The 21313-nt window shown below is 60.6% G+C and overlaps 2 protein-coding genes across 2 annotated transcripts in view; one reads left to right on the top strand and one right to left on the bottom strand.

Moving 5' to 3' along the window:
- The window catches only part of JPH3 (junctophilin 3), a 106115-nt gene that overhangs the window by 82648 nt on the left and 2154 nt on the right, over positions 1-21313 (top strand). The window contains exons 3-4 of the mRNA XM_017860188.1: positions 10185-10309; positions 15472-16352. Coding sequence (XP_017715677.1) covers positions 10185-10309; positions 15472-16352 — 1006 coding nt within the window. The remainder of the gene's footprint in view (positions 1-10184; positions 10310-15471; positions 16353-21313) is intronic.
- LOC108520723 (uncharacterized) lies at positions 17570-19195 on the bottom strand. Its single transcript, XM_017860213.1, has 2 exons — positions 18839-19195; positions 17570-18042 (listed from the first exon to the last, which is right to left on the bottom strand). The coding sequence occupies exons 1-2, from the start codon at positions 19110-19112 to the stop codon at positions 17666-17668; spliced, it is 651 nt and encodes a 216-aa protein (XP_017715702.1). The 5' UTR covers positions 19113-19195; the 3' UTR covers positions 17570-17665.

The raw sequence follows: 21313 nt of genomic DNA, 5'->3' as shown, positions 1-21313 counted from the left end.
ACACTGGGCGTGTCCCCTCCTTTCCATGGCCTTGTTCCTCTCATCTGTGAAATGGGTGGTGGGGGGACTCCACCCTCCCCCACGCGCCCCCGGTCTGGCTCCCATCCTGCCACGTCAGAGCTACCCACTCCGTGGTCTCTGTCAGTCTGTAAATACGACCAGCGCCTCCATCTCTGGCCTGGCCCCTGCACTCCTGTGTGGCCAGTGTCCCTGCAGTGGGTGTGGACAGGGGGACAGGTGGGTGGGGGTGGTAAGGGATAGCGGGAGCTCGAGTCCAGAGGACCTTCTGAGACCACCTGAGAAGCCTCAACAGGGACCCAAGGCAGAGCCTGTTTCTGTTCAACGATGTCGCTCACCTTTAAAAATGTAAGGCCGGGTGCAGTGGCTCACGCTTATAAACCCAGCACTTTGGGAGGCTGAAGTGGGAGGGTCTATTGAGACCAGCCTGGGCAACATAGCGAGATCCCCTCTCTGCAAAAAATGCAAATATTAGCTGGAGACAGTGGCACATACCTGCAGTCCTTCTGTCCATTACGTAAAGTGCCTCCCTGGGAGACAACAGGACATTGACCACACCAAGGCTAGCCGGCCGGTGCCCCCGGGGCTGGGGACTTAGTGCAAGAAAACTCAAGGCCAGGCTTTTTACAGGACGTAGACACGGGTGTGGTGCCCTGAGCTGTCCAGGGTGGTCTGGATTCTTGACGCCACTTCCCCAGGGCCCCAGGCGAGTAGCTCAAGTCTGGCCTTGAGTTTTCTCATCTGCAAAATGGGGGTCTTACATTCCTCATGGAGCCGGGGAAGGGTCAAATGGCGAATGTGTGTGGAGGGTCAGAGCACAGCCAAGCCGCCCACCAGGGCTCTGCAGAGGGGCTGCGGGGCCGTCTCCTGCAGCCCTGTGACACTCCGTACACGGCCAAGGAGGAGCAGTAAATGTTATGATTCCTACCAAAGCCAAAGGCTGACTTGTCTGCCCCCAGCCTCATCGGTGGGGACCCAGTGGATGAGGGCTTTTCTGGGACGCAGATGCTGAGTTCTCGTCCATGACGCCCCATGCTTCATCTCATTCCCGCGTATTGATCATTATTGAGACACGTTGGTCTCAGGCTGCAGGCATTAATAATGCATAAAAAGAATGAGTGTACCAGCCAGCCGCCTGGGAAGGGCAGGCATTACACAAAGGGGAATCGGTCTACATTTGCTTCTCCCTGAACTCTGGCTCTCATCTGCCAGCTTCTCTCCGAGGGAACTACAGTGATGGGCTCTGCCCTGAGGACGCCTGGTCCCCTGAGGCCTCTGCTCACAGCCAGGAGGACGCAGACAGAGTGTCTGCACTGGGGCAGGCCGGGCTTTGGGAGCTTGCAGCAGGGATCCAACTCAACTCGGGGTACTCGGAGGCTTCAGGGAGGGGTGTCCTCACGGAGAGGGGAATGAGCTGGGGGAGGGACAAAGGCTTCCTTCAGGAGCAGGAAGAGCCAGAGGCCTGCATGGCCGGCCGATTCCATGAGACCAGCCTTTCGTCAGCATTGAGGACCCTACAGGGGCCGAAGCTCCTGTGCTGAGACGGCCTCTGAGGTTTCGTGTAGCTTTCTGAGCACTCGCGTTGATCAGCAGAGGGCCCAGGACGTGGAAACGCCCTACATATGCATCCCTGTAAGAGTCTGAAGGGGCACAGCCAGAAAGCAACGCTCTCGGGGAGGGTGTCAGTTGGTGGCGAATGGGGCCACAGGGCCCCTCAGTGCCCCTTCGGCCCAGGCTCTGTGCAGCCCGAGGAAGACAGGAAGTGCGAGATGTGAGGCCAGGCATCAGCAGAGCGTTCATTTCCCACCCGAGAAGCCACTGTCCTGCCCTCAGGGAAAGAGACACAAACAAGATCAGGAAGCAAAGGCTGCTGGGGCGTCGGAGCCTACTCCTCACTCCAGGATGCTCCCCGGGCTCCAGAACCTTCCTCATCAGGAGATGGGGGTGGCCTTCCCTGCCTGGCTGCCCTGCCCTTGGCCTTTACCCCTGTGGTGGCTCCTCCTGGGGCAGCCACTGATGTTGGTCCAGGCCAGTGCCAGGAGCAAAAGGCCCTCGGCTTCTCCTATGCCTCCCTCCAGAAGGCTGGCTGGGCCGCAGAATTCACCCTGAGCCTCAGCAGTGAGCCCAGCACCATGGGGCAGAGCCTGCCAGGCAAGTGGGCCTGAGAGTGCAGGAGAGAGGCTGGAGCCGTGGGGAGGATGGGCTCTGCCCCTTGCTTAAATGAAGCCCCTCAGATGGGGAGGAAAGAGGAGGGGCCAGGGAAAGGGAGCTGCTGCCCAGTGGTTGTTAGGGCCCGGGAACCCCATATTGCGCAGGGCCGAATGGAAGACATCTGTGCTAACCACGGCACTTCCCAGGGTTGCGCCTGCCGAGGGATGGACGTGGGTGCAGAGAGGAGAGCAGGCCAGGGCTGGCCTCACAGGGCCTCGGCTACTGTGGAGCTGCAGCCGATGGCCACAGATTCAATGGCTGAGAACCACACACTGTCCTTTCACGGTCTGGGAGGTCAGAGGTCAGACGTGGCTCTCACGAGGCTAAAATCCAGGCATCTGCAGGGCTGGCTCTTAAAGGCCCCAGGGAGAATCTGGCTCCAGCCTTTCCAGATCCTGAAAAAGCCCCATGGGGAACTTGTTAGGATGCGGATTCTCTGGGCTACCCCAGACCCCCTGAATCAGAAAACCCTGGTGCGTGGCCTGGCCCCTGCATTTCAGCACGTTCTCTAAAGGGGTTCTGATGCGCGCGCCCGGGTCTCGCGGATGGACCCTTTGATCAGTGTGGTCACCTCGGCTCCCTTCTGGTGACTGCTGGAGTGGTATTTTCTAGAATATCACTGTTCCTTTTCCTATAAGTCTCTGAATTATTTTCTCGGTGGTTACCCTGGGGATCTCGTGAACATGCTAACAGGTGATAGTCTGACGTGGATGCACACGTCACATCTGCATACAGCGCCCAGCAGCCCGCGTGTCAGCGCGCCCTTTGGGGAAGGATGGGGTGGGGTCGGTCCCAGCATGTGCACACTGCGGGGCTGCACGCCCTGCTTCCTGGGGACTCAGATTTGAAACTGGGAAGAGGGGCAGGACTTCGGGGGGCATCAGAGGCCGCTCCCAGCCTCCAGATCACCCACCCTTCTTTTCGTTGTATAAATTCGGCTGCACCCCTGTTGCGACCCTTCTGTGTCTAGGAATGCCCTGCCCTGCCCTGTTGACCCCCAGCTCTCTGCAGGGGGCCCTGGCTGTCCTCTGACCTTACTTCCCATTGATAACAGGTCCCACCCAGCTTCTGGTGGTGAAGTGTTCTCAGCTGGACTCTGATTTCGGCTCCTACTGTCCCGTTGTTATCAGGGAGGCGGTTCAGGAGCTCCAGCTCCTCCTGCCAGCCCTGCCTCTCCCTGGGCTGCCCCTCAGCTCTGTGCCCTCACCTGTGCCTCCCGACGGTTCCAGCCATACATTGCTACCTTCCTCCAGCTGCACACCTGCACCCTGGGGCCGTAGTGTTGACTCAGGCCACCCCCTGCCCCAAAGCTTCCGAGAGCCTCCCTGGCGGACCGGTAGGCACCCATGGTCCCACGGAGTTTTTGCCAAGTAATGACGCCTGGGTCTCGGCAGAGCAAGTTCGTGTTGATCCACTCCCCGTTCCTACTTCTTGTGCTTGGATCCAGCAGCCTAGGGATGGATCTTGAGCTCCCTTCTGGCCCCTGTTGGCCAAATCCTGCTGGAAACCCTGACCAGAGCCAGCCTGGCGCCTCCCTGGGGTGTGCAGGGATCTGCCCTTGTGACTGGTTTGGTGTCAGGAGGGCCAGGGAGATCCTGGGAGGCAGGCCTCAAGTGGGGAAGTCTCTGCAGGGGGGGGTCTTCCAGCAGGAAGGGCTGCTTGGGTCTTTGCCAAGGGGGCGAAGGTCACCACTGCAGGCCCCAGAGGGAAGGTCAGACCCTCAGCTCTGTCTGCCCCGGTTCCTCCACCCTGAGTCTCCAGTCCTGTTCTTTCTTGTCCGGCTCTGGCCTCAGCACGTGATGCTGCCCTGCTGAGTCCGGCCTTCTGGGTCCTGCCCTCCCTCTGCCCCTGGCTATAGGAGGTGGGGGTTTCCCGAAATGCTGCCAGGGAAGCCCCTTAGCTCTTACACTTCACCCTGAACCACCCTAGACTGTCATTGTCTCTTGGATGAGGCAGGGGCCTCCACAGAGTCTCCCATGGCCACAGTCTTCCCAGCTCTCTGGCCCCTCGGACCCTTCAAGAATCGGCAGAGCATCCCTCCCCCTAGGCTCGCAGTCTCCATGGGGATGGCCACCAGGGGCTGTCTGCACCCCAGTCACCCACGCTGGGGTCCTCCTGGGCTACTGGAGCCTTCTCTCCAGATCCATGCCTCCTTGTTGCACGCCTGCTTGGGGTGCCTGCTGGAGATGAACCTGGAAGGAGGGAGGATGGCAGGGCTGGGCAGGGAGAGGCTGGCATGGATCTTCACAGATGGAATTATGAGGCCATCCTGGATTATCCAGGTGTTCTGAGAAGGGAAGAGGCCACATGATGACAGAGGCAGAGATGAGAGTAAGGCAGCCACAAGCCACGCCGGGAGCCCCCAGAAGCTGGGAGACAGGAAGGAGTCTCCCCCGAGCCTCTGAAAGGAGCACAGCCCTGCTGACACTGGGTGGAACCTCCAGCCTCCAGAACCGTGAGAAGGAATGTTTCTGTGTCGGGTCACCCAGCGTGTGGTCACGTGGGTGACCGCTGCAGGAGGCTTGTGCCCTCACCGCCCAGACAGACCGAGCCTCAGTGGGCTGGTACCTGCTGCCCAGAGAAGACGGGCCTGGTACACCGGGCTGTGTCGGCCTTATGCCCAGCCCCAGGAGAAGTGTCGCCGTGACCACCTGTGTGCCATCGAGATGAGGAAGAATCCACCAGGGACACGGCTTTCTGAGATGCATGTGGGATCACTGTGATGGAGGATGGCACTCAGGCCTGGGACCCACCTGCGACCCACCTGGCTGCATCTGACTCAGAAAGGGCCCATGGAGATTTCAGGTGCTCCAGTGACCTGGGGGGCAGGTGTCTAGTCTCCTCTGGACCCTGGCCAGCCAGTGGTCTTGTGGCTCGGTAAGAAGAGGGAGTCCCATTGTCAGGGGAAATCCTGCCCCCAACCCGGGGGTAGGCTTGGAGGCTCGGGTCAGTTCAACTTGGAAGGGGAGGTCCAGGCTACATAGAGCTGACCCCCTGGACACCTGAAGATGGGGACGTGGGCAGGGCCAGAGCCATCATCCTGCAGCTGTGAGACCCCCATGGGGCTTGGAACCACCTGGGCTGCCAAGGTGGAGTCTTTGTGCCTTCATTTCCTCGTTTGTCAAAGAGGAGTGATGCTCAGGGTTGTCACGGGTGTGGAACGGGCCCTCTGGAAAGCTAGGGGCTGTCACCCAGGCCCAGCTATCACCTGAGATGTGCGGAAGACCCCTGACCCCAGGGAGGAGGCTTTCCTGCTGGAGGGGAGTGGCCGAGGGCCAGTGAGAGGCAGTGACTCCAGGCCTCATCAGGAGCCACCTCCTGACTTCTTGGCTCCCCCGTCAGCTCAGCTTAGATGCCCTCTCTTCCAGGAAGCACTCCGTGACTTCACAGATCAGGAGCCGCCTCCTGACCTCTTGGTTCCCGTGGCAGCTCAGCTTAGACGCCCTCTCTTCCAGGAAGCACTCCATGACTTCACAGTAGTGCTCACCTGGCTGCTCTGCTTGCCTGCTCCTCTGGCTCTCCCCAGCCTGGGGATGATTCTCCAGGACAGGCCCCTCCTGGCGACCTCTGTCCACCCAGCATCAACCTCCTCCCTCGAGAATGTCCTGGTCAGCCTTTGGCTCCCTGCAGCCCCCGCTGTACCCCATCTTCTCAGAACACTTCTGTGCTTGCTGGGGCCCCTGGGGCACCAGCCGGCACAGTAAGGGCCCAACAGTGTCAGATAAAGGCTGGGTGGATGGGAGGGGTCCAGGGAGAAGCCCCAGGCCTGCTCTGGCCCCTGGGTCATCAGCATAGGTAGCAGCTGGGAACGCAGGGGCCACGTGCTATGAGGACCTGAGACGGACGCTCTGGGACTAGCATCTTCCAGGGGACCTGAGCCAAGGAGCTGTCACTCAACAAGGAGCCGTCAGCGGTGGGGAATACCACGTTCTGACCTGGGCCAGGGTGTGGGGGGCGGGGACCCCACTGTGGGGATGTAGGCTGCGGGATCTCGTGGCTGCTTCTGCGGCAGGCAGGAAGAGCCAAGCACTATGGGAGTGGTGCTGGCAGGGCAGGAGCCCTCAGCTCAGGAGTTGAGGAGGAGGAGGAGGGCTGCGTGCCTCGAGCGTGTAGCTGGGCCAGTTCCCCTTGCGTGTGGGTGAGTGGACATGGTGGGGGGACGGCTGGGATGGAAAGTTGGCTTCTAGCAGAGCGGCCATCCAGCAGGAGAGAGGAGCTGCCAGGCAAGGTACAGACTGAGAACTCTGGAGTTTGCCCTTTCGCTGTTTCTCCAAGCAAGGTCCCTGCACCAGCGGGGGCCACCACCTCACCTGGGAGATAGAAGTGCAGATTCCCAGGCCCCACCCAGACCTGGGGAATCAGACACTCCGGGAGTGGGTCAGGCTGTCTGGGTTTTATTCCATCCTACAAAGACCCTATTTCCAAATAAAGTCATATTCCCAGGTCCACGATGAACGAATATTTTGGGAGGACACCATTTAATCCAGTGCAGGTGCCGATGGTAGGACTAGAAGTCCCCACAGGCCCCCCCTGCCCCTCCATCGTGTGTATCTGTGGCCTCGTCTTCTGTCGGCTACCATCTCTGTCCTCAGTACCGTCCACAGCAGAGGTGGCCTGGGCAGTGAATCCTGCTGGCATCCACTCCACTCCCACGTTGGAGGAGCCCAGGCATCTGGCCCAGCCGGCCTACGGTCAGCAGTGGCCCAGGAACCGTGCCTTTTCTTGGCACTTGCCTCTGAGTCAGAGCAGGTCATGGGAGCCTCACATGCAGGGCTGGAACAATCACGACCTGTTCCTCCGGGGAAGGTTGTAAGAAAGGCGGGATCTGTGACGTGACCAGGTGGGGGTGCCACAGAGCCACGGTGCAGGTGTGGGGGGCCCCGGGTGAGCTCAGATGCCCTCCCCGCCTGTGTCACTGCGGCCTGACCCTCCACAGGTGGGAGCCACAGGCATCAGGAGCCATTACCCCTTGGAGAACTGGGCGCCCGGCCGAGGCCTGGTGTCTCATAATGAACCTCTGCAGTGCATTTGGGAGTCGCCTCCTTCGTGTGATGCGCTTGTCTGGATTCGTTTTATTTTAGTGTTGGCACCACATCGTCTTTTTATATATGTGTGAACGTATATATGTAAATATACGTATGATGTTGGTGAGTTAATGTTGGTGGTATTTTTACTACGCAAAGATGTGAGAAACAAATAGGGGCCCCTCCGGGGAGTTTCCCATTTGGTGCCACGTGTGGTGGGGGGCATTGTGGTCGAGGTCTGAACAGCCGGGGAGGTGCAAGACCCTATCCTCTCCAGGAGCTTACGGGAGTGGGAGAGACGTTCACGAAATATCACCCAGCGCAGGAGGCAGGTGCATGCGGTCATGATAGTTCTGGAAGGTCAGGTGCATGCGGTCGTGATGGTTCCGGAAGGTCAGGTGCATGCGGGTATAGTTCCGGAAGGTCAGGTGCATGCGGTCGTGATGGTTCCGGAAGGTCAGGTGCATGCGGTCGTGATGGTTCTGGAAGGTCAGGTGAATGCGGTCATAGTTCTGGAAGGTGTCCCTGGGGCAGGAGATGTTTTCCTACTTTCCTGAGCTTCCGGGGAGCTCAGAGCCTGCTTTCCCTCAGGTCCAGGGCTGATTCTCCAGCAGGAGCTGGGAGTGCGCTGTCCTGGGTGCTGCAGCATGGCTGAGCCTTGGCTTCTCTGTCCAGGGCCAGCTGTGTTCAGACTGCACATCTTTAGTTTTGGGGTATCGCAAATCCTCCTGGAATCTGATGAAAGCCGTGGACCTTCTGCTTGTTGGCAGGGGATCATGCAGAAAATTTTGAGTACAGTTTCAGGGGATGTACAGACCACCCAAAGGCCTGGGATCAGAGCCCCCACAAGACAGCAGTGTGCTCTCTGGGCCAGCGTTTGGGGCACTCTCTGGCTCTTGGAGCCCTGATGGGGCATTCTCAGCAGCCTGCTTCATTTCCTGGACACGTGTTCTTGGCTGTGGTTTATATTTACTTTCTGTATGAAATGTCATAGGTTTATTTTCTTCTAGTAAAATTGTTCCTAGTTAGCACAGTGGAATTTTGAACAAAGAAAGCCGTCTTTCATGCACAGTGTGTGGATTCCAGGTTTAGCCCATGGACTTGGAGTGACAGGTATATGGCAAAGATGGGGGGTCAGGCTGCGTAGAAGGTGTTTGTGCCCCCCAGGTGCATGTGTTAATCCTCTCCCCCAGGGCGATGGTGCCAGGATGTGGGGCCTTTGGGAGGTGATGGGGCTGAGGCCGGAGCCTCGTAGTGGGGATTAGTGCCCTGATGAAAGAGGCCTCAGGGAGCCCCCTTGCCCCCTTCTGCCACATGAGGACCCAGCAGGAAGGTGCTGTCCAGGACCCAGAAGATGGGTCCTCTGCAGACACTAAATCTGCTGGCAGCTTGATCTTGTACTTCCAGCCTCCAGAACTGGGAGAAAAGCAATGTCTACTATTCATGAGCCACCCAAGCTGCAGTGCTTTTTTCCAGCCTGAACAGGCTAAGTCAGGAACCGTGAGCAGGAGACCTCCCAGGGAGTCGCTCAGAGGGGGATTGGTCATTGTGCCTCAGTTTCCCCAATGTCAGGGAAGTGGTGCCCACGGCACTGGCAGGCCCCCCTGGAGCCAGCACACCAGGTAGGAAGAAATGCAAGCCCCAGGCCGTTGAAATGCACAGAACCCCACATTCTGCCTTTGGGGCGTCCATCTAGTCCCTCATTTTACAAAGGGCAGGCGGGTCCCCTGCAGGACTCAGCAGAGACACGGTCAGGGAGAGGCCAGAGGGGCAACGTGCCTGGCCACCCACAGGTACGGTGGCTCCTTCGTGCCACACATGGGTGTCGGCGTCATCTTTTGGCCGGGTGAGGGAACTGCCCACCTGCCCAAGCCCTGGGTCCCAAGTCAGAGTTGCTGGGATTACTGGGCAGGGAGGTGGTCCCGTGAGCCACACCGGGGCAGTGGCAGGAAGCACAGACACACACAGCACAGCGGCCCGGCACCGTGTGCACCCTGTGGGGTGGGTCTTCTGGGCTTGGGCTCTTCCTGTCCATGTGCTGGTGTTTAATGATTCGAACAGAAGCATTTTCTTTTTTTCTTTGTTTCCTTTTCTTTTTTTGAGATGGAATCTTGTTCTGTCGCCCAGGCTGGAGTGCAGTGGCGTGATCTCCGCTCACTGCAACCTCCGCCTTCCGGATTCAAGCAATTCTCCTTCCTCAGACTCCTGAGTAGCTGGGACCACAGGCATGTGCCACCACGCCCTGCTAATTTTTGTAATTTTTAGTAGAGACAGAGTTTCACTATATTGCTCAGGCTGGTCTTGAACCTCTGACCTCGTGATCTGCTTGCCTCAGCCTCCCAAAGTGCTGGGATTACAGGCGTGAGCCACCGTGCCCGGCCCCCCCCCCCCCGCCCTTTTTTTTTTCTGGAGACTCGCTCTGTTTCCCAGGCTGGAGTGCAGTGACACGATCTCAGCTCACTGTAACCTCCGCCTCCTGGGTTCAAGCAATTCTCCTGCCTCAGTCTCCCGAGTAGCTGGGACCACAGATGTGCGCCATCATCCTCGGCTAATTTTGTATTTTTGGTAGAGACGGCGTTTTGCCATGTTGTTCAGGCTGGTCTTGAATGCCTGAGCTCAAGCGATCTTCCTGCCTCGGCCTCCCAAAGTGCTGGGATTACAGGCGTGAGCCACCAGGCCCCACCCAGGGGTGTTTTCAAGCACATCCTGTGCTCTGAGCCTGGTTGGTTGGTGCTCAGCGATGTTCATTGAATGAATGAATGAATAAATGAATGAACGAACAAACAAGATCCAGAGGTCTGAGGGTAAACACGGGGCACCGGCATCTTGTCTTAGCCCAGCCCGTTGTTGGGGGGTTGGCGCAGGACCTCGACCCAGACCCCCGTCAGCTGTGCCTCCTGCCCCCCTCACTCTCCTCCCTGTCTCCCTCAGGACCTCCCACTCTCGGGCAAAGGCCGAGGCAGCCCTCACAGCGGCTCAGAAAGCCCAGGAGGAGGCGCGGATCGCCAGGATCACTGCCAAAGAGTTCTCCCCTTCCTTCCAGCACCGGGAAAACGGTAAGTCTCGCCCGGCCTGACACTGGCATCATGGGGAGGGGGTGCATGGATGGCTGGGCAGTCCTGGCAGCAGATGCGTCCTCCAGGGCTGGCAGGCTCAGATGGGCTTGGCCCCAGCTGCTCCCCTGCCCGGTGTCCGCCTCTCCCCCAGAAGGTGCCTGTTTGTGCCGAGGCCTGGCCCAGCTCCCCCGGACGCAGGTCTCTCCCGTTCCCACAGCTGCGTCCTTGTGGCACCAGGTGTCGCTTGCCGGCTGTCCCTGACGGTGAATGCCCACCTGTCCAGCCGGTACTATCTGCCTGCCCGCCCTCCCCCAGTGTTGTTCTGGAACCTTCTTCATCACGATGGAACTATCCTGTCTGCTGGGTCCAGTGTGGCAGTCACTAGCTGGGTGTATCTGGGGTGCTGGATCTTGACCTGCCTTTGATGTGAACTGATATATGATTAAACACACACGGTGGCTGCTGGGTTGGACAGCGTCACAAATGGCAGCTCCTGCTGTGCCCCTCGGAAAGAGCTGGAAGCTGCTGCCCGATTTAGGAACTTTGTCCTCCCTTCAAGGGGGGATCATGGGTGATACGGCCCAATGACAATGGTGGAGCCATGGGGTGGGTGACGGAGAGGCCGTGGCCAGCTGCCTCCCATCGCCTACCTCACCTGGAAGCTTCCTCTGCACCAGGAGGCCCCAGAGAATGGGGTTAAGATCATGCACCCTCAACCCGAGCTCTGACCGGTGAGAGGCATTCGGATTAGGCTTTGCACGCTGGAGGTCCGCACCCTGACACCACAGCCTTGCATCTGCTTGCAGCGCCTGCTACTCTGGCCTCCAGGACAGGATGAGGAGCCCAGCCTGGGGGCTGCTGGGCTGGGCGCTCACCTGACTGGAATGCGAGCCCACGTCATCTGTAGAGGTGACCGTCCACCACCACTCCAAGGCCTTTCCTTCACCGGGCAAGGGCTGGCCTGGGCCCTGCAGAGCCTGCGGCTGCAGCCTGGAGGTCAGGAGGATGAGCCCCTGTACCCCCACTGCCTTGGGCAGCTTCTGTTCCAGTGCATCCCCTCCACTTTCCTGGCCCCTCCAGACACGCGGACCCCAAAGTATCCAAGTGGGAGGGCTGCAGGTCAAGTGCCCTGTGGTCAGTGGCATCCGCCATGGTCTTGCTATCAGGCCCTGACTTTCCTTCTACCTGGTGCCCCTACTTGCCTCGCCCATGCCCAGCTGCCTGGGCTGGGAGGTGGTGGGGCACACACTTGGGGCACACATTTAGCGTGCACGTGCATGTGGGAGTGGGCGCGGTGCCGCGGGATGGATGAATGGAACAGGGATGCCGGAGAGGAAGCCAGTGCCGTCGGGGGCACCTGCTGGAACCCTGGCTGGGCCACTCCCCGCAGAATGCACGTAGGACAGGATGGGATTCCTCGTACCAACCTGGCCCGTGGTCGCCCCGGCTCCAGCCCTGCCCGCAGCTCACATTCCACATTCCATAGCCTGTTTCGCTTCCTCTCAGAGCCTCCGTTCTGTGTGTGGAAAGGGGACCGGACAGGGAATGCTGAAGCCTCCATCCTATGCCGAATCCCCCAGAGACGCATCCACCGGATGCTCCCAACGTGACTTATTTGGGAAGAGGGTCTGTGCAGGTGTCATTATGGAAACAGACTTTGAGACGAGATCAGCTTGGATTGGGGTGAGCTCTAGATCCACAGCAGTGTCCTTAGAAGAGACGGAAGAGGAGGAGACGGGGTGAATGGAGTGAGGTCAGAGATCGCCGGAGCCACCGCAGCTGGAGGGCGGCTGGAGCAGACTCTTCATCGGAGACCCTGGAAGGAAGCAGCACTCCTGACACCTGGATCACGGCTTCCGGCCTCCAGAAGCGCAAGGATGCCTTTCGGGTGTTTCCACCCCCACCCCCAAGTGGCACTTTACTGCTCCAGTCCCAAGAAACGGGTGCAGCTCCCCCGTCCTGAGAATTCCAGTTAAGACTTTCTAGTTGGCCAGGCATGGTGGCTCACGCCTGTAATCCCAGCACTTTGGGAGGCCCAGGAGGGCGGATCACAAGGTCAGGAGATCGAGACCACGGTGAAACCCCATCTCTGCTAAAAATACAAAAAACTAGCTGGGCACGGTGGCGGGCGCCTGTAGTCCCAGCTACTCAGGAGGCCGAGGCAGGAGAATGGCGTGAACCCGGGAGGCGGAGCTTGCAGTGAGCCGAGATGGCGCCACTACCCTGCAGCCTGGGCGACAGAGCGAGACTCCATCTCAAAAAATAAAAATAAAAAAAAAACAAGACTTTCTAGTCAGAGATGCTTCCTGGAGGGCTCAGGTCCCTGCGGGAGGGGCCTCGGGCTGACCTTTTAAATCCCGGAGCTGCCTCCTCAGACAGTTCTTGTCTTCATGATACAGGCGTGGGCCCCCGCGGGGGCCGCTGCTGCCTCGCTGGCGGGAGTCCAGTCCTCGAGGGTCTGGCTGAGTTGGCCTCACCTCCAGCTGCTGCACCCTGGTCTGATTTGCTGCTTCCTTGGGTGACGCCCCCGGGGCCTTCTCTGAGCAGCATCTTCCCTGGAGGGAGCGTTTGGACCGTGTGTGTTTTACAAGTGCTGGGACTGGTGTGAGATTTGATCCAAGCATTTCCTGTTTCCACCTCGGATGCATTCAGGATCAGTGGTCCCAGACCAGGCACCCTGGAGCCTTCTTGGCTGCTGGGGAGCGGTGGGGCCAGGGGAAGCTGTCCAGGTCCTTCCTTAATCGTCCTCACAGCCAGGAGCTGAGGTCACCAACAACAGAAGACAGAACGGAGCCTCCAAGAGGGGAGCAGTCTTGCCAGAGCGCTGGTGGTGGAATCGAGATTTAAAACAAGAACTTCAGCTGCAAAGAAGGGCTGGCTCCAGCCTCTTGCTCCCTGCCTGGGAGGGCCCTGGCAGCCTCCCAGCCTGAGAGCTCTGACGGTCACGGTTCTGCGCGAGGCCGGGTGAAGGCAGGACCACGAAGGAGCCTGGCCACATGGTGTCCAGTGCCCAGGCCACTCCTGGTGACACCCGCCCCTGCGCCAGAGGCAGGAGGACTGAGCGTCGGAAGCTGCAGGATGCAAGTGGCTCGAAGGCACAGGAACGGAGCTGCAGGGGCTTCACAAGGACCCACCCTGCGTCTTCACCACAATGCTTCTAGGAACGTTGCCTGCTCAGGAGCTCCTTTTAGCTGAGGGTGCCCTCCTGCTGGGAGTCGAGGCCCCCTCTAGGGTGGGGTCTGCCGGTGGTGCTGGGAGTCGAGGCCCCCTCTAGGATGGGGTCTGCTGGGCCAGCCAGGCCTGATCTTGGCTGCAGTGGGTGGGCAGCCTCGTGGGAAAGACCGGGGCGCCATGCGGGGGGGCCTTGATCCCAGCCTGCTAGGTCCATAGTGTCCAAGGCACAGGAATGCGGGCCCCTCGGAAGTCCCATCCCGGCCAAGGAGGAGGTGCAATGTGGGTGATCCGTGGCCTTGATAGGGGGCCTCTGATGGGGCCAGGGCTGCCCTCCACATGGGACCCTCACAGGGAGACAGAGGTGGTGGGAGGGCCTGGGGCTGGGTGTCGGGTGGGTACATAGATGTCAGTGCAGTTCTGCACAGACCCTCTCTGGCCCATTCCCTGCTCTGTTGGCGGGACACCCAACCAGGCCAGCCCTGCTTGTAGGGAGTGACCACAGAGGAACAGTCATTGAGGGAGACTTTAGAATGGCCTGCCTATACCCCCGTGTGACACGACGCAGATTTGAGAGGGCTGGCCACCCACCCAGAGCCACACAGCTGCGCCCCAAGCCCCATGCCAGGGCCATAGTCTTGCTCTGCTCAGCATTGCATCTTAGACCACCAAGGAGGAGGATGCCACAACCCAGCCTCGTGTTGACACAGCGTGCCCCGAATCTGCTTGCTAATATCTCTTTACAAATGGAGGGCCTATCCGGTGCCACACCAAGGGTTTCTGGCCACGCCGAGGGTAGCTGTGTCTCCCAGACCGTCTCCTGCCCAAAGGTCAGACTCGGGGTACAGGCCAGGAGGATATCTGAGCATCAGAGACTCTAAGATGGGGAGTGGCTCTTGGTGTCTGAGCTGGTCTCATGAGGTGGCAGCTCCAGGCAGAGCTCTGAGACCTCCGTCCCCAGAGGGAAGGCACCCCAAACTCCCACAAAGCTCTGCGCCATTTCGGCTCGGGCGGGATAGGGATGTCGGGGGTCCCACGGTTCTGCGCTGAGCCTAGGACCCTACTTGAGATGAACATGTAACTGTGTTCCCTGGAGAGTAAGAAGCACCGCATGCTTTGGGTTTCTTCCAATGCAATCAAGTCGGGCACAGCTCCCGTGTCCCTGCGTTGGCAGGAAATGAGATCCCAGTCACGTTCTTGGTTCTTGGAACCAAGACTTCTCCTATGGAGAATCTTGGGGCTAGTCATATGATGCTGCCCCTCTCTATCCAGGCCTTGGGGTTGGTGCTGCCACTGGCAGACCACGCAGGCACTGCTGGCTGCAGAGTTGGCCCTTGGACCCTGCTGGGACCTCCCCTTCCCAGGAGCCCCCGTCTTTGCAGCTCTTTAGAGACCAGGGGTTTCTTGACTCCCTGCAGGGGAAGAGGAGCCCCGCCCTAGGACTCGAAGCCCCATCAGCCTCTAAAGGTGGGGAGGGAAGCTGGCTCCTGGGCTCTCATGCTGGCCCTGGCATTGGCTGTTTCTCAGCAAGACTGTCCCAGCACCCTGAGACACAGTCCCAGGAGGTATGGGTGTCAGCAGCCTTGCTGTGACAGCTCGGCCTCCCCAGGCAGGTGGTCAGCCAGGGTGAGGGGCTTCCTCTCACCCTCAGGACAAGCGAGTCAGGGTCGGTGGGACCTGAGTCCACACCCCAGCGTCCTTACGCGCTTTCTGAGCCTTGGGTCTCCCTTGTGGCGTGGGAGCTGCTGTCCGCCCCTCCTGTTGTGCCTGAGCCCAGCCAGTCTCCTTCCAAGTGTCTGTAGGGTGGGGACCACAGGGGTCCCCCAGAGGGCTTTGGGAGCCACGGTCCCCAGTTCCCTTCCCTGCCTGCAGCCTTTGGGTGAGTGGGAAGCACCTCTGCTGCCCAGAGTGTCCGCCTGGCCCCGGGACCGCAGCCTTGCTGCGGAGCGTGTGGGGTGACACCCCCCATGTCCTCTTGTTTTCCCACACAGGGCTGGAGTACCAGAGGCCGAAGCGTCAGACCTCCTGTGATGACATCGAGGTGCTGTCCACCGGGACGCCCCTGCAGCAGGAGAGCCCCGAGCTGTACCGCAAGGGCACCACCCCCTCCGACCTGACCCCCGACGACAGCCCCCTGCAGAGCTTCCCCGCCAGCCCCGCGGCCACCCCGCCGCCCGCGCCCGCCGCCAGGAACAAGGTCGCCCACTTCTCGCGGCAGGTGTCAGTGGACGAGGAGCGGGGTGGGGACATCCAGATGCTCCTGGAGGGCCGGGCCGGGGACTGCGCCCGCAGCAGCTGGGGCGAGGAGCAGGCCGGGGGCTCCAGGGGCGTCCGCACCGGTGCCCTGCGCGGCGGCCTGCCCGTGGATGACCTCCGCTCCCGAGGGTCGGGCCGCAAGCAGCCTGGGAACCCCAAGCCGCGGGAGCGGCGGACGGAGTCGCCCCCGGTGTTCACGTGGACTTCCCACCACCGGGTCAGCAACCACAGCCCCGGGGGCGCCCGGCTGCTGGAGCTGCAGGAGGAGAGGCTGAGCAACTACCGCATGGAGATGAAGCCCCTGCTGAGGATGGAGACGCACCCCCAGAAAAGACGCTACGGCAAGGGCGGCGCCTGCCGGGGCGCGGGGGACGACCACCGCCCCGAGGACCGGGGCTTCGCGGTGCAGAGACTGCGGTCCAAGGCCCAGAACAAGGAGAACTTCAGGCCAGCCTCCTCCGCGGAGCCCGCGGTGCAGAAACTGGCGAGCCTGCGGCTGGGCGGGGCCGAGCCCCGGCTGCTGCGCTGGGACTTGACCTTCTCCCCGCCCCAGAAGTCCTTGCCTGTCGCTCTAGAGTCCGACGAGGAGAATGGGGATGAGCTCAAGTCCAGTACGGTGAGTGGGCGGCCACCGGGCTGATGCCAGTGGAGGCGACATCTGCCTCTCCGCTGACCTGGGGTTCCTGAGTTTCCAGCTAGGTCGCTGCTCCCCTGTTCCTCTCCAGGGGTGGAGTAGGGCTGGGGCACAGCTGGGAGCGGCAGCCCTCCGGTCACTGGGAGTGTATCTGGGAAGCTGGGACCATCCCCTAGGAAGCCAGGTGGGGGCAGGTATCACACCTTTTTCCCAGGCTGTCCAGAAAGCACAGGAACCTCCTGACCTCTAGGCAGCATGGGAGACTGCAGTCCCGCAACTTGTTCAACCCCAGCTGCTCAGCAGTCTGTGCCCTGGTCGGTGGCCTTGGGCCTTGGACCGTGAGATGACCACTTGAGTGTCCAGTTACCTGGACAGGAACCCAGAGACCTAGAAATAGCTGGGGGCGGGGCTGGCCTGGGGCTGGGAGTCAGATCAGACACCCTGGGGTGGGGGGTCTGCCAGTCCAGGTTTCTCTCACCCATGGGGGTGTTGAGGTTGGGGCCAGCTCCCATGAGGCCCCCCTGAGCCTCACCCAGCACCCCTTGCCCCCAACCCCAGATTCGCTCCTCCAGGGCAGGTGGCTTGGAGGGAAGAACAGCGTCCCCTGGGCTAGGCTCGGTGCAAGGCTGGGGGTCCTAGGCTAGGCTGTGTGTGAGGCTAGGGGTCTTGGTGCCTCACACAGGGCTCGCCCCCCTTGAAGAGACCCTCCCCGTGCGAATCCCACCCTGCTTCCGTAGGGAATGAAGGGCTGTGGGATGGTGGCTACGTGGGATCTGTGCACGGCCAGGCCCTCACCCCAGCAGGGCTCTGCTCGCCCATGGCTGCCGAGGCAGTGCTTGGTGCTGAAAAGAAGTGCTGCAAGCTCCTCTGCCCTTTGGGTGTGAGGATGCAGGGGGCTGTCTGCGTGGAGAGCTCAGGGCACGTGGGGCGGGCAGGGGGGCCATCGGTAGGTTTACTGTTGATGCTGCAGCAGGCGTCGGTGTCTGCTCCTGTGCGTGACCTAGGGGAGCTGTGGTTTTCTTCTTCTGCCAGCCCCACCCCCAGAGGAGTCACCACGTGACACCCCTTTGAAGGGGCACATCCTGCTGGGCAGCAATGTCCGTTTCTGCCTCTCCTTGGTACCACTGCAGACGTCTGTCTGTCCTGCTGTCGGGTTCCTAAAAGGCCTCCCCCTTCCCCAAATGCCCACAGAGAACAGCCCCTGTGCTCCTGCTGGGACCAAAATACCAGCTCACACTTACAACCTGATTTTCCCCATCGCAGCCGGAGACATGTGCGTGGCTGTGCGCGCGCGGTTATTTTAGTAACAGCCAAGCAGTGGGCAGGGTGGGAGGTGTAGGGACGGGTTCTCTTTTTAGCCTGCTTAATACACTGGCACTTTTGGGTGCTTTTAAATGAACCTCCCTGGGGTCAGTGCACAAGCTGGGGACAAGGGCCAAGCTGGCGTCGGGGGTGAGTTCGCTGTGGGACACCCAGGGTGCTACATGCTGCCCTGGTCCTGCCCCGTCTCCGGCTGGGGCTGGTTTGGGAGGTCCCGTCAGCCGCAGCATCACGTCCCATCCGCCCTGGAGGAAGCCAGCTGAGCTCCTTGGAGGTGGCTGCCGAGGTACCTGGTGCTGGTGCAAACAAGGTTTCCCTCCCCACACCTTTGGAGCTGTGTTTTCTGCCAGGTCTGTGAGGGGAGATGGGGCAGAGAGGCGTGGTCACTCCTAAGCACTGTTCCAGGTCCCATCCGTGGGAAGCAGGAGGGGCCTGTGGCAGCCAGCATCCATGTCAGGGGACAGGTGTCAGGGCAGTTGGGTGCCAGGCTGGGTTGGGTGCCTTCACTGTCACCCCTCACAGGGGTGCAGCTCTCTGCAGTGTCTCCCCTGGGCCACCAGCAGGGTCTGGGGGGCTGTCTTCTGGCCATCCCCCTCCATTCCCAGCCCACCAACAGCCACGTGCTGCAGAGCTCACAGGCCAGAGGTCCTGGGTACCACTGGCTACAGATGGGCCTGGGATTCTGGCCTGCATAGGGCCCTGGCAATTCAGGGCAAAGTCCCGTGGGACGGAAGCACAGGTTCTCCCTACAGCTTTGCCAGTGACTGAACTCTGTGGTACTGGCTGAGTTTCCCTCTGGGTGAAATGACAGATATGACCTGATGGTGGAGGTCCAAGGTAGGGGGATGGCTGGGTAGACAGGAGCCTCCCTCCTGCAGGCAGCCATGCCCTCGCCCACAGCATGCATATCTGCTTCCCGGGCCAGAGCATGGACAGGACTGTGGCAGAAGAGGTGCCCCTCGCCACCCCACTCCATCCTGCTCCCCACTGCAGGCCAACTAACACCCAGCCCTTCCTCCTAGCGGGGATGGTGGGGCGTTGTATGAGGGGTGGCATCAGTGGGCAGGGCTGGGCCCTTGGCTGTTCTCTGCCCCGCTGCGGGCTGGCCTGGCCTGGCCCAACCAAGTTGTCACACACCCAAGACTCACAGTGTATCTGCCCGAGGCCAAGATGCCACGGAAAGCCGGGCTCAGGCGCTGCCCCTGGTGCAGAGCGCTCGGAAAGCTGGCTTTCTCTCCGGTTGAGTGGAGGCCCTCGTGTCCACACCTCCACTTCCATCTGTGCCTCAGGTCCCTGATGGGCTGGAAGGCTGGGGAGGGGGTTGGCTGCTGCGGCTGCAGGTGCCTCCCTGGGCAGGACCTCACTCTCTGAGGACCCTTCTCTCTGAGCTGCAGCCCCAGGGGTAGAGTTTACAAAGCCCATTGCTGACTGGGGTTCAGCTTGTCTGTTGAGCAAACTTTTTTTCAAAAAGTTTCTTGGCCAGACAGGGTGGCTCACCTGTAATCCCAGCATTGTGGGAGGTCGAGGCAGGTGGATCACCTGAGGTTGTGAGTTCGAGACCAGCCTGGCCAACATAGTGAAACCCCATCTCCACTTAAAAATACAAAAATTAGCCGGGCATGGTGGCATGTGCCTGTAATCCCAGCTACTTGAGGCTGAGGCACAAGAATCTCCTGAACCTGGCAGGAAGTGGAGGCCGTGGAGCTGAGATCATGCCACTGCAGTCCAGCCTGGGCAAGAGCAAGACTCCATCTTAAAGTTTCTCAAGCCAGTGTCTCTAGGGCATGAGGGCTCCAGTCCCCAGTGTGGAGAGGCGCTTAGGCCTGGGAGCTGATCCCCAGGACACAGCAGGAGGCGCCCCTGCCAGGTGTGGTGCAGAGCCCGGTGGGGCTGAGAGACCTGAGGACGGCATCTGGATGTTTCTTTCACGTTTAACGGGAATGAGATAGGCTCACTGTCTGCTCGTCCCCAAATCCAAATGGAAAACCACCAGCTGGGGCCAGGCAGAGGCGAGTACGCCCACCTGTTGCTGCTGCTGTGCCAAGTGGCTGTTGGCAGGGGCCTCCCGAGGAAACCGTGCCGACGCAGGAGTGGCTAGAGCCCGCCCAGGCCACAGATGGGTCCATGATGAGCAGTGCTGCCTAGGGCAGGTGGGGGCAGCTCCTGGAGACCAAAGGGAGGGGAGGTGGGCACCCAGGTGTGGGCAGGACTGGATGAGGAGGGGCCACAGCTTGCTCAAGGCAGGGCCTCTGCCACAGGGCCGGAAGGCTGGGAAGGGCTGAGGGTGTGATGGGTTCCTAGTGCCCCAGGCAGTGGCTGTTTTGGGCCACATACTTAAGTGGGTGCCCAGGAAAGACCAGCCTAGGTGCTGGGACCAGGGCCTTCAACGTTGGCTACGATGCTGCTTCATTGGGGGCACAGCCTGGTAAAGGATGAAGCTGACCCGGGAGATGAAAGGGCCCCCGGGCCAGACAGTCTAGCAGGAGGCTGCTGCTCTCCCGTGGGACGTGACATCCAGGCTAGGCAAGGGGACCACCGGCTGATGTCCCCGGAGGGAATTCTGGCAGGGCGGTGATCCCACTGGGGCTCTGAGAAGTGGCCCCTTGTCCGTATCCCTCCTGCGCGGGGCGAGCAGAGCAGGCTGCTGTCAGCCCATCATAGCTCCCATGCGTCAGGCACTGCTCTGACCGTGTGGCCCTGGAGAGCTGACTTCATTCGGGATTTCTGCTGTTCTTTGTGCAGCTTTAGCTCTACTGAGAGAGAATGCATGTACTGTTCACTTCACCTGGCCACAGTGTACAAGTCAGGGATTTGAGTGTATTCTGAGTTGTACAACCATTACCTCCAATGCTATCTAGATCAGCTCCATCACCTTAAACCTCAGGGCCATTAAGCAGGCACTTGCTGTCCCTCCCCCAGCTCCCAGACTTGTCTGCCTCTGGCCGGGCCCTGGCGCCTGGCTTCACTCCTGCACCCGTCCCTGTGGCGTCGGCTGTTGCATGGCCCGTCTTGCTGGCTGCGTTCATCTGCCACCAGACAGCTGGCTTTGCTTCCACTTCGTGACTGTTGATTCCTGCTGCTGGGAATGTGTGTGCACGCAAGGTTCTAAGTGGACCGGGCTCTGTGCGCAGCCTCCTGCCTTGGGCAGGTCCCCATGCAGCTCCTTTCCTGAGTGGGGTCTGCATCTCCTTCCAGGCAGCTGTGAGATGCGGAGTGTGGGGAGGGGTGCGGGTCAGGGGCAAGTGTCCTCTGGAAGCAGACCCTTGGCAAGACTAGAGTGGGTATCCCCTGCCATTCCTGGTCTGGGGCCATCTTCCAGGAGGCACCCGTTCCCTGTGCAGCAGGTACTGTATCTATAGGGTGGCACCCAACCCTGCCCTCCCAGGGGTGGTGGGCTTCCCAGAGGGGCCACACTGCCTCTCAGCCCTGCCTGGTGTGAGCCTGAGACGGTGGCGTGTGGGTCAGCAACAATCACTGCAGATGGGTGCCCCAGGAAGAGGCTCTGGTGTGAGACGCGTCCTGCCTGGCCCCACCAAGCACAGGGAAGGTGGCAGCTTGGTCCAAGTGCCCGGGCTGTGTGGCTGAAGGGGGAGCCTGGCACTTGGGGCTCTGGCAGAGGTGGA

This window comes from Rhinopithecus bieti, unplaced genomic scaffold (genome assembly GCF_001698545.2).
Source record: "Rhinopithecus bieti isolate Rb0 unplaced genomic scaffold, ASM169854v2 scaffold_1618, whole genome shotgun sequence".
NCBI classification, from domain to species: Eukaryota; Metazoa; Chordata; class Mammalia; order Primates; family Cercopithecidae; genus Rhinopithecus; species Rhinopithecus bieti.
Note: the sequence above shows the minus strand (reverse complement) of the source record. Positions and strands in the feature narration are given on the sequence as shown.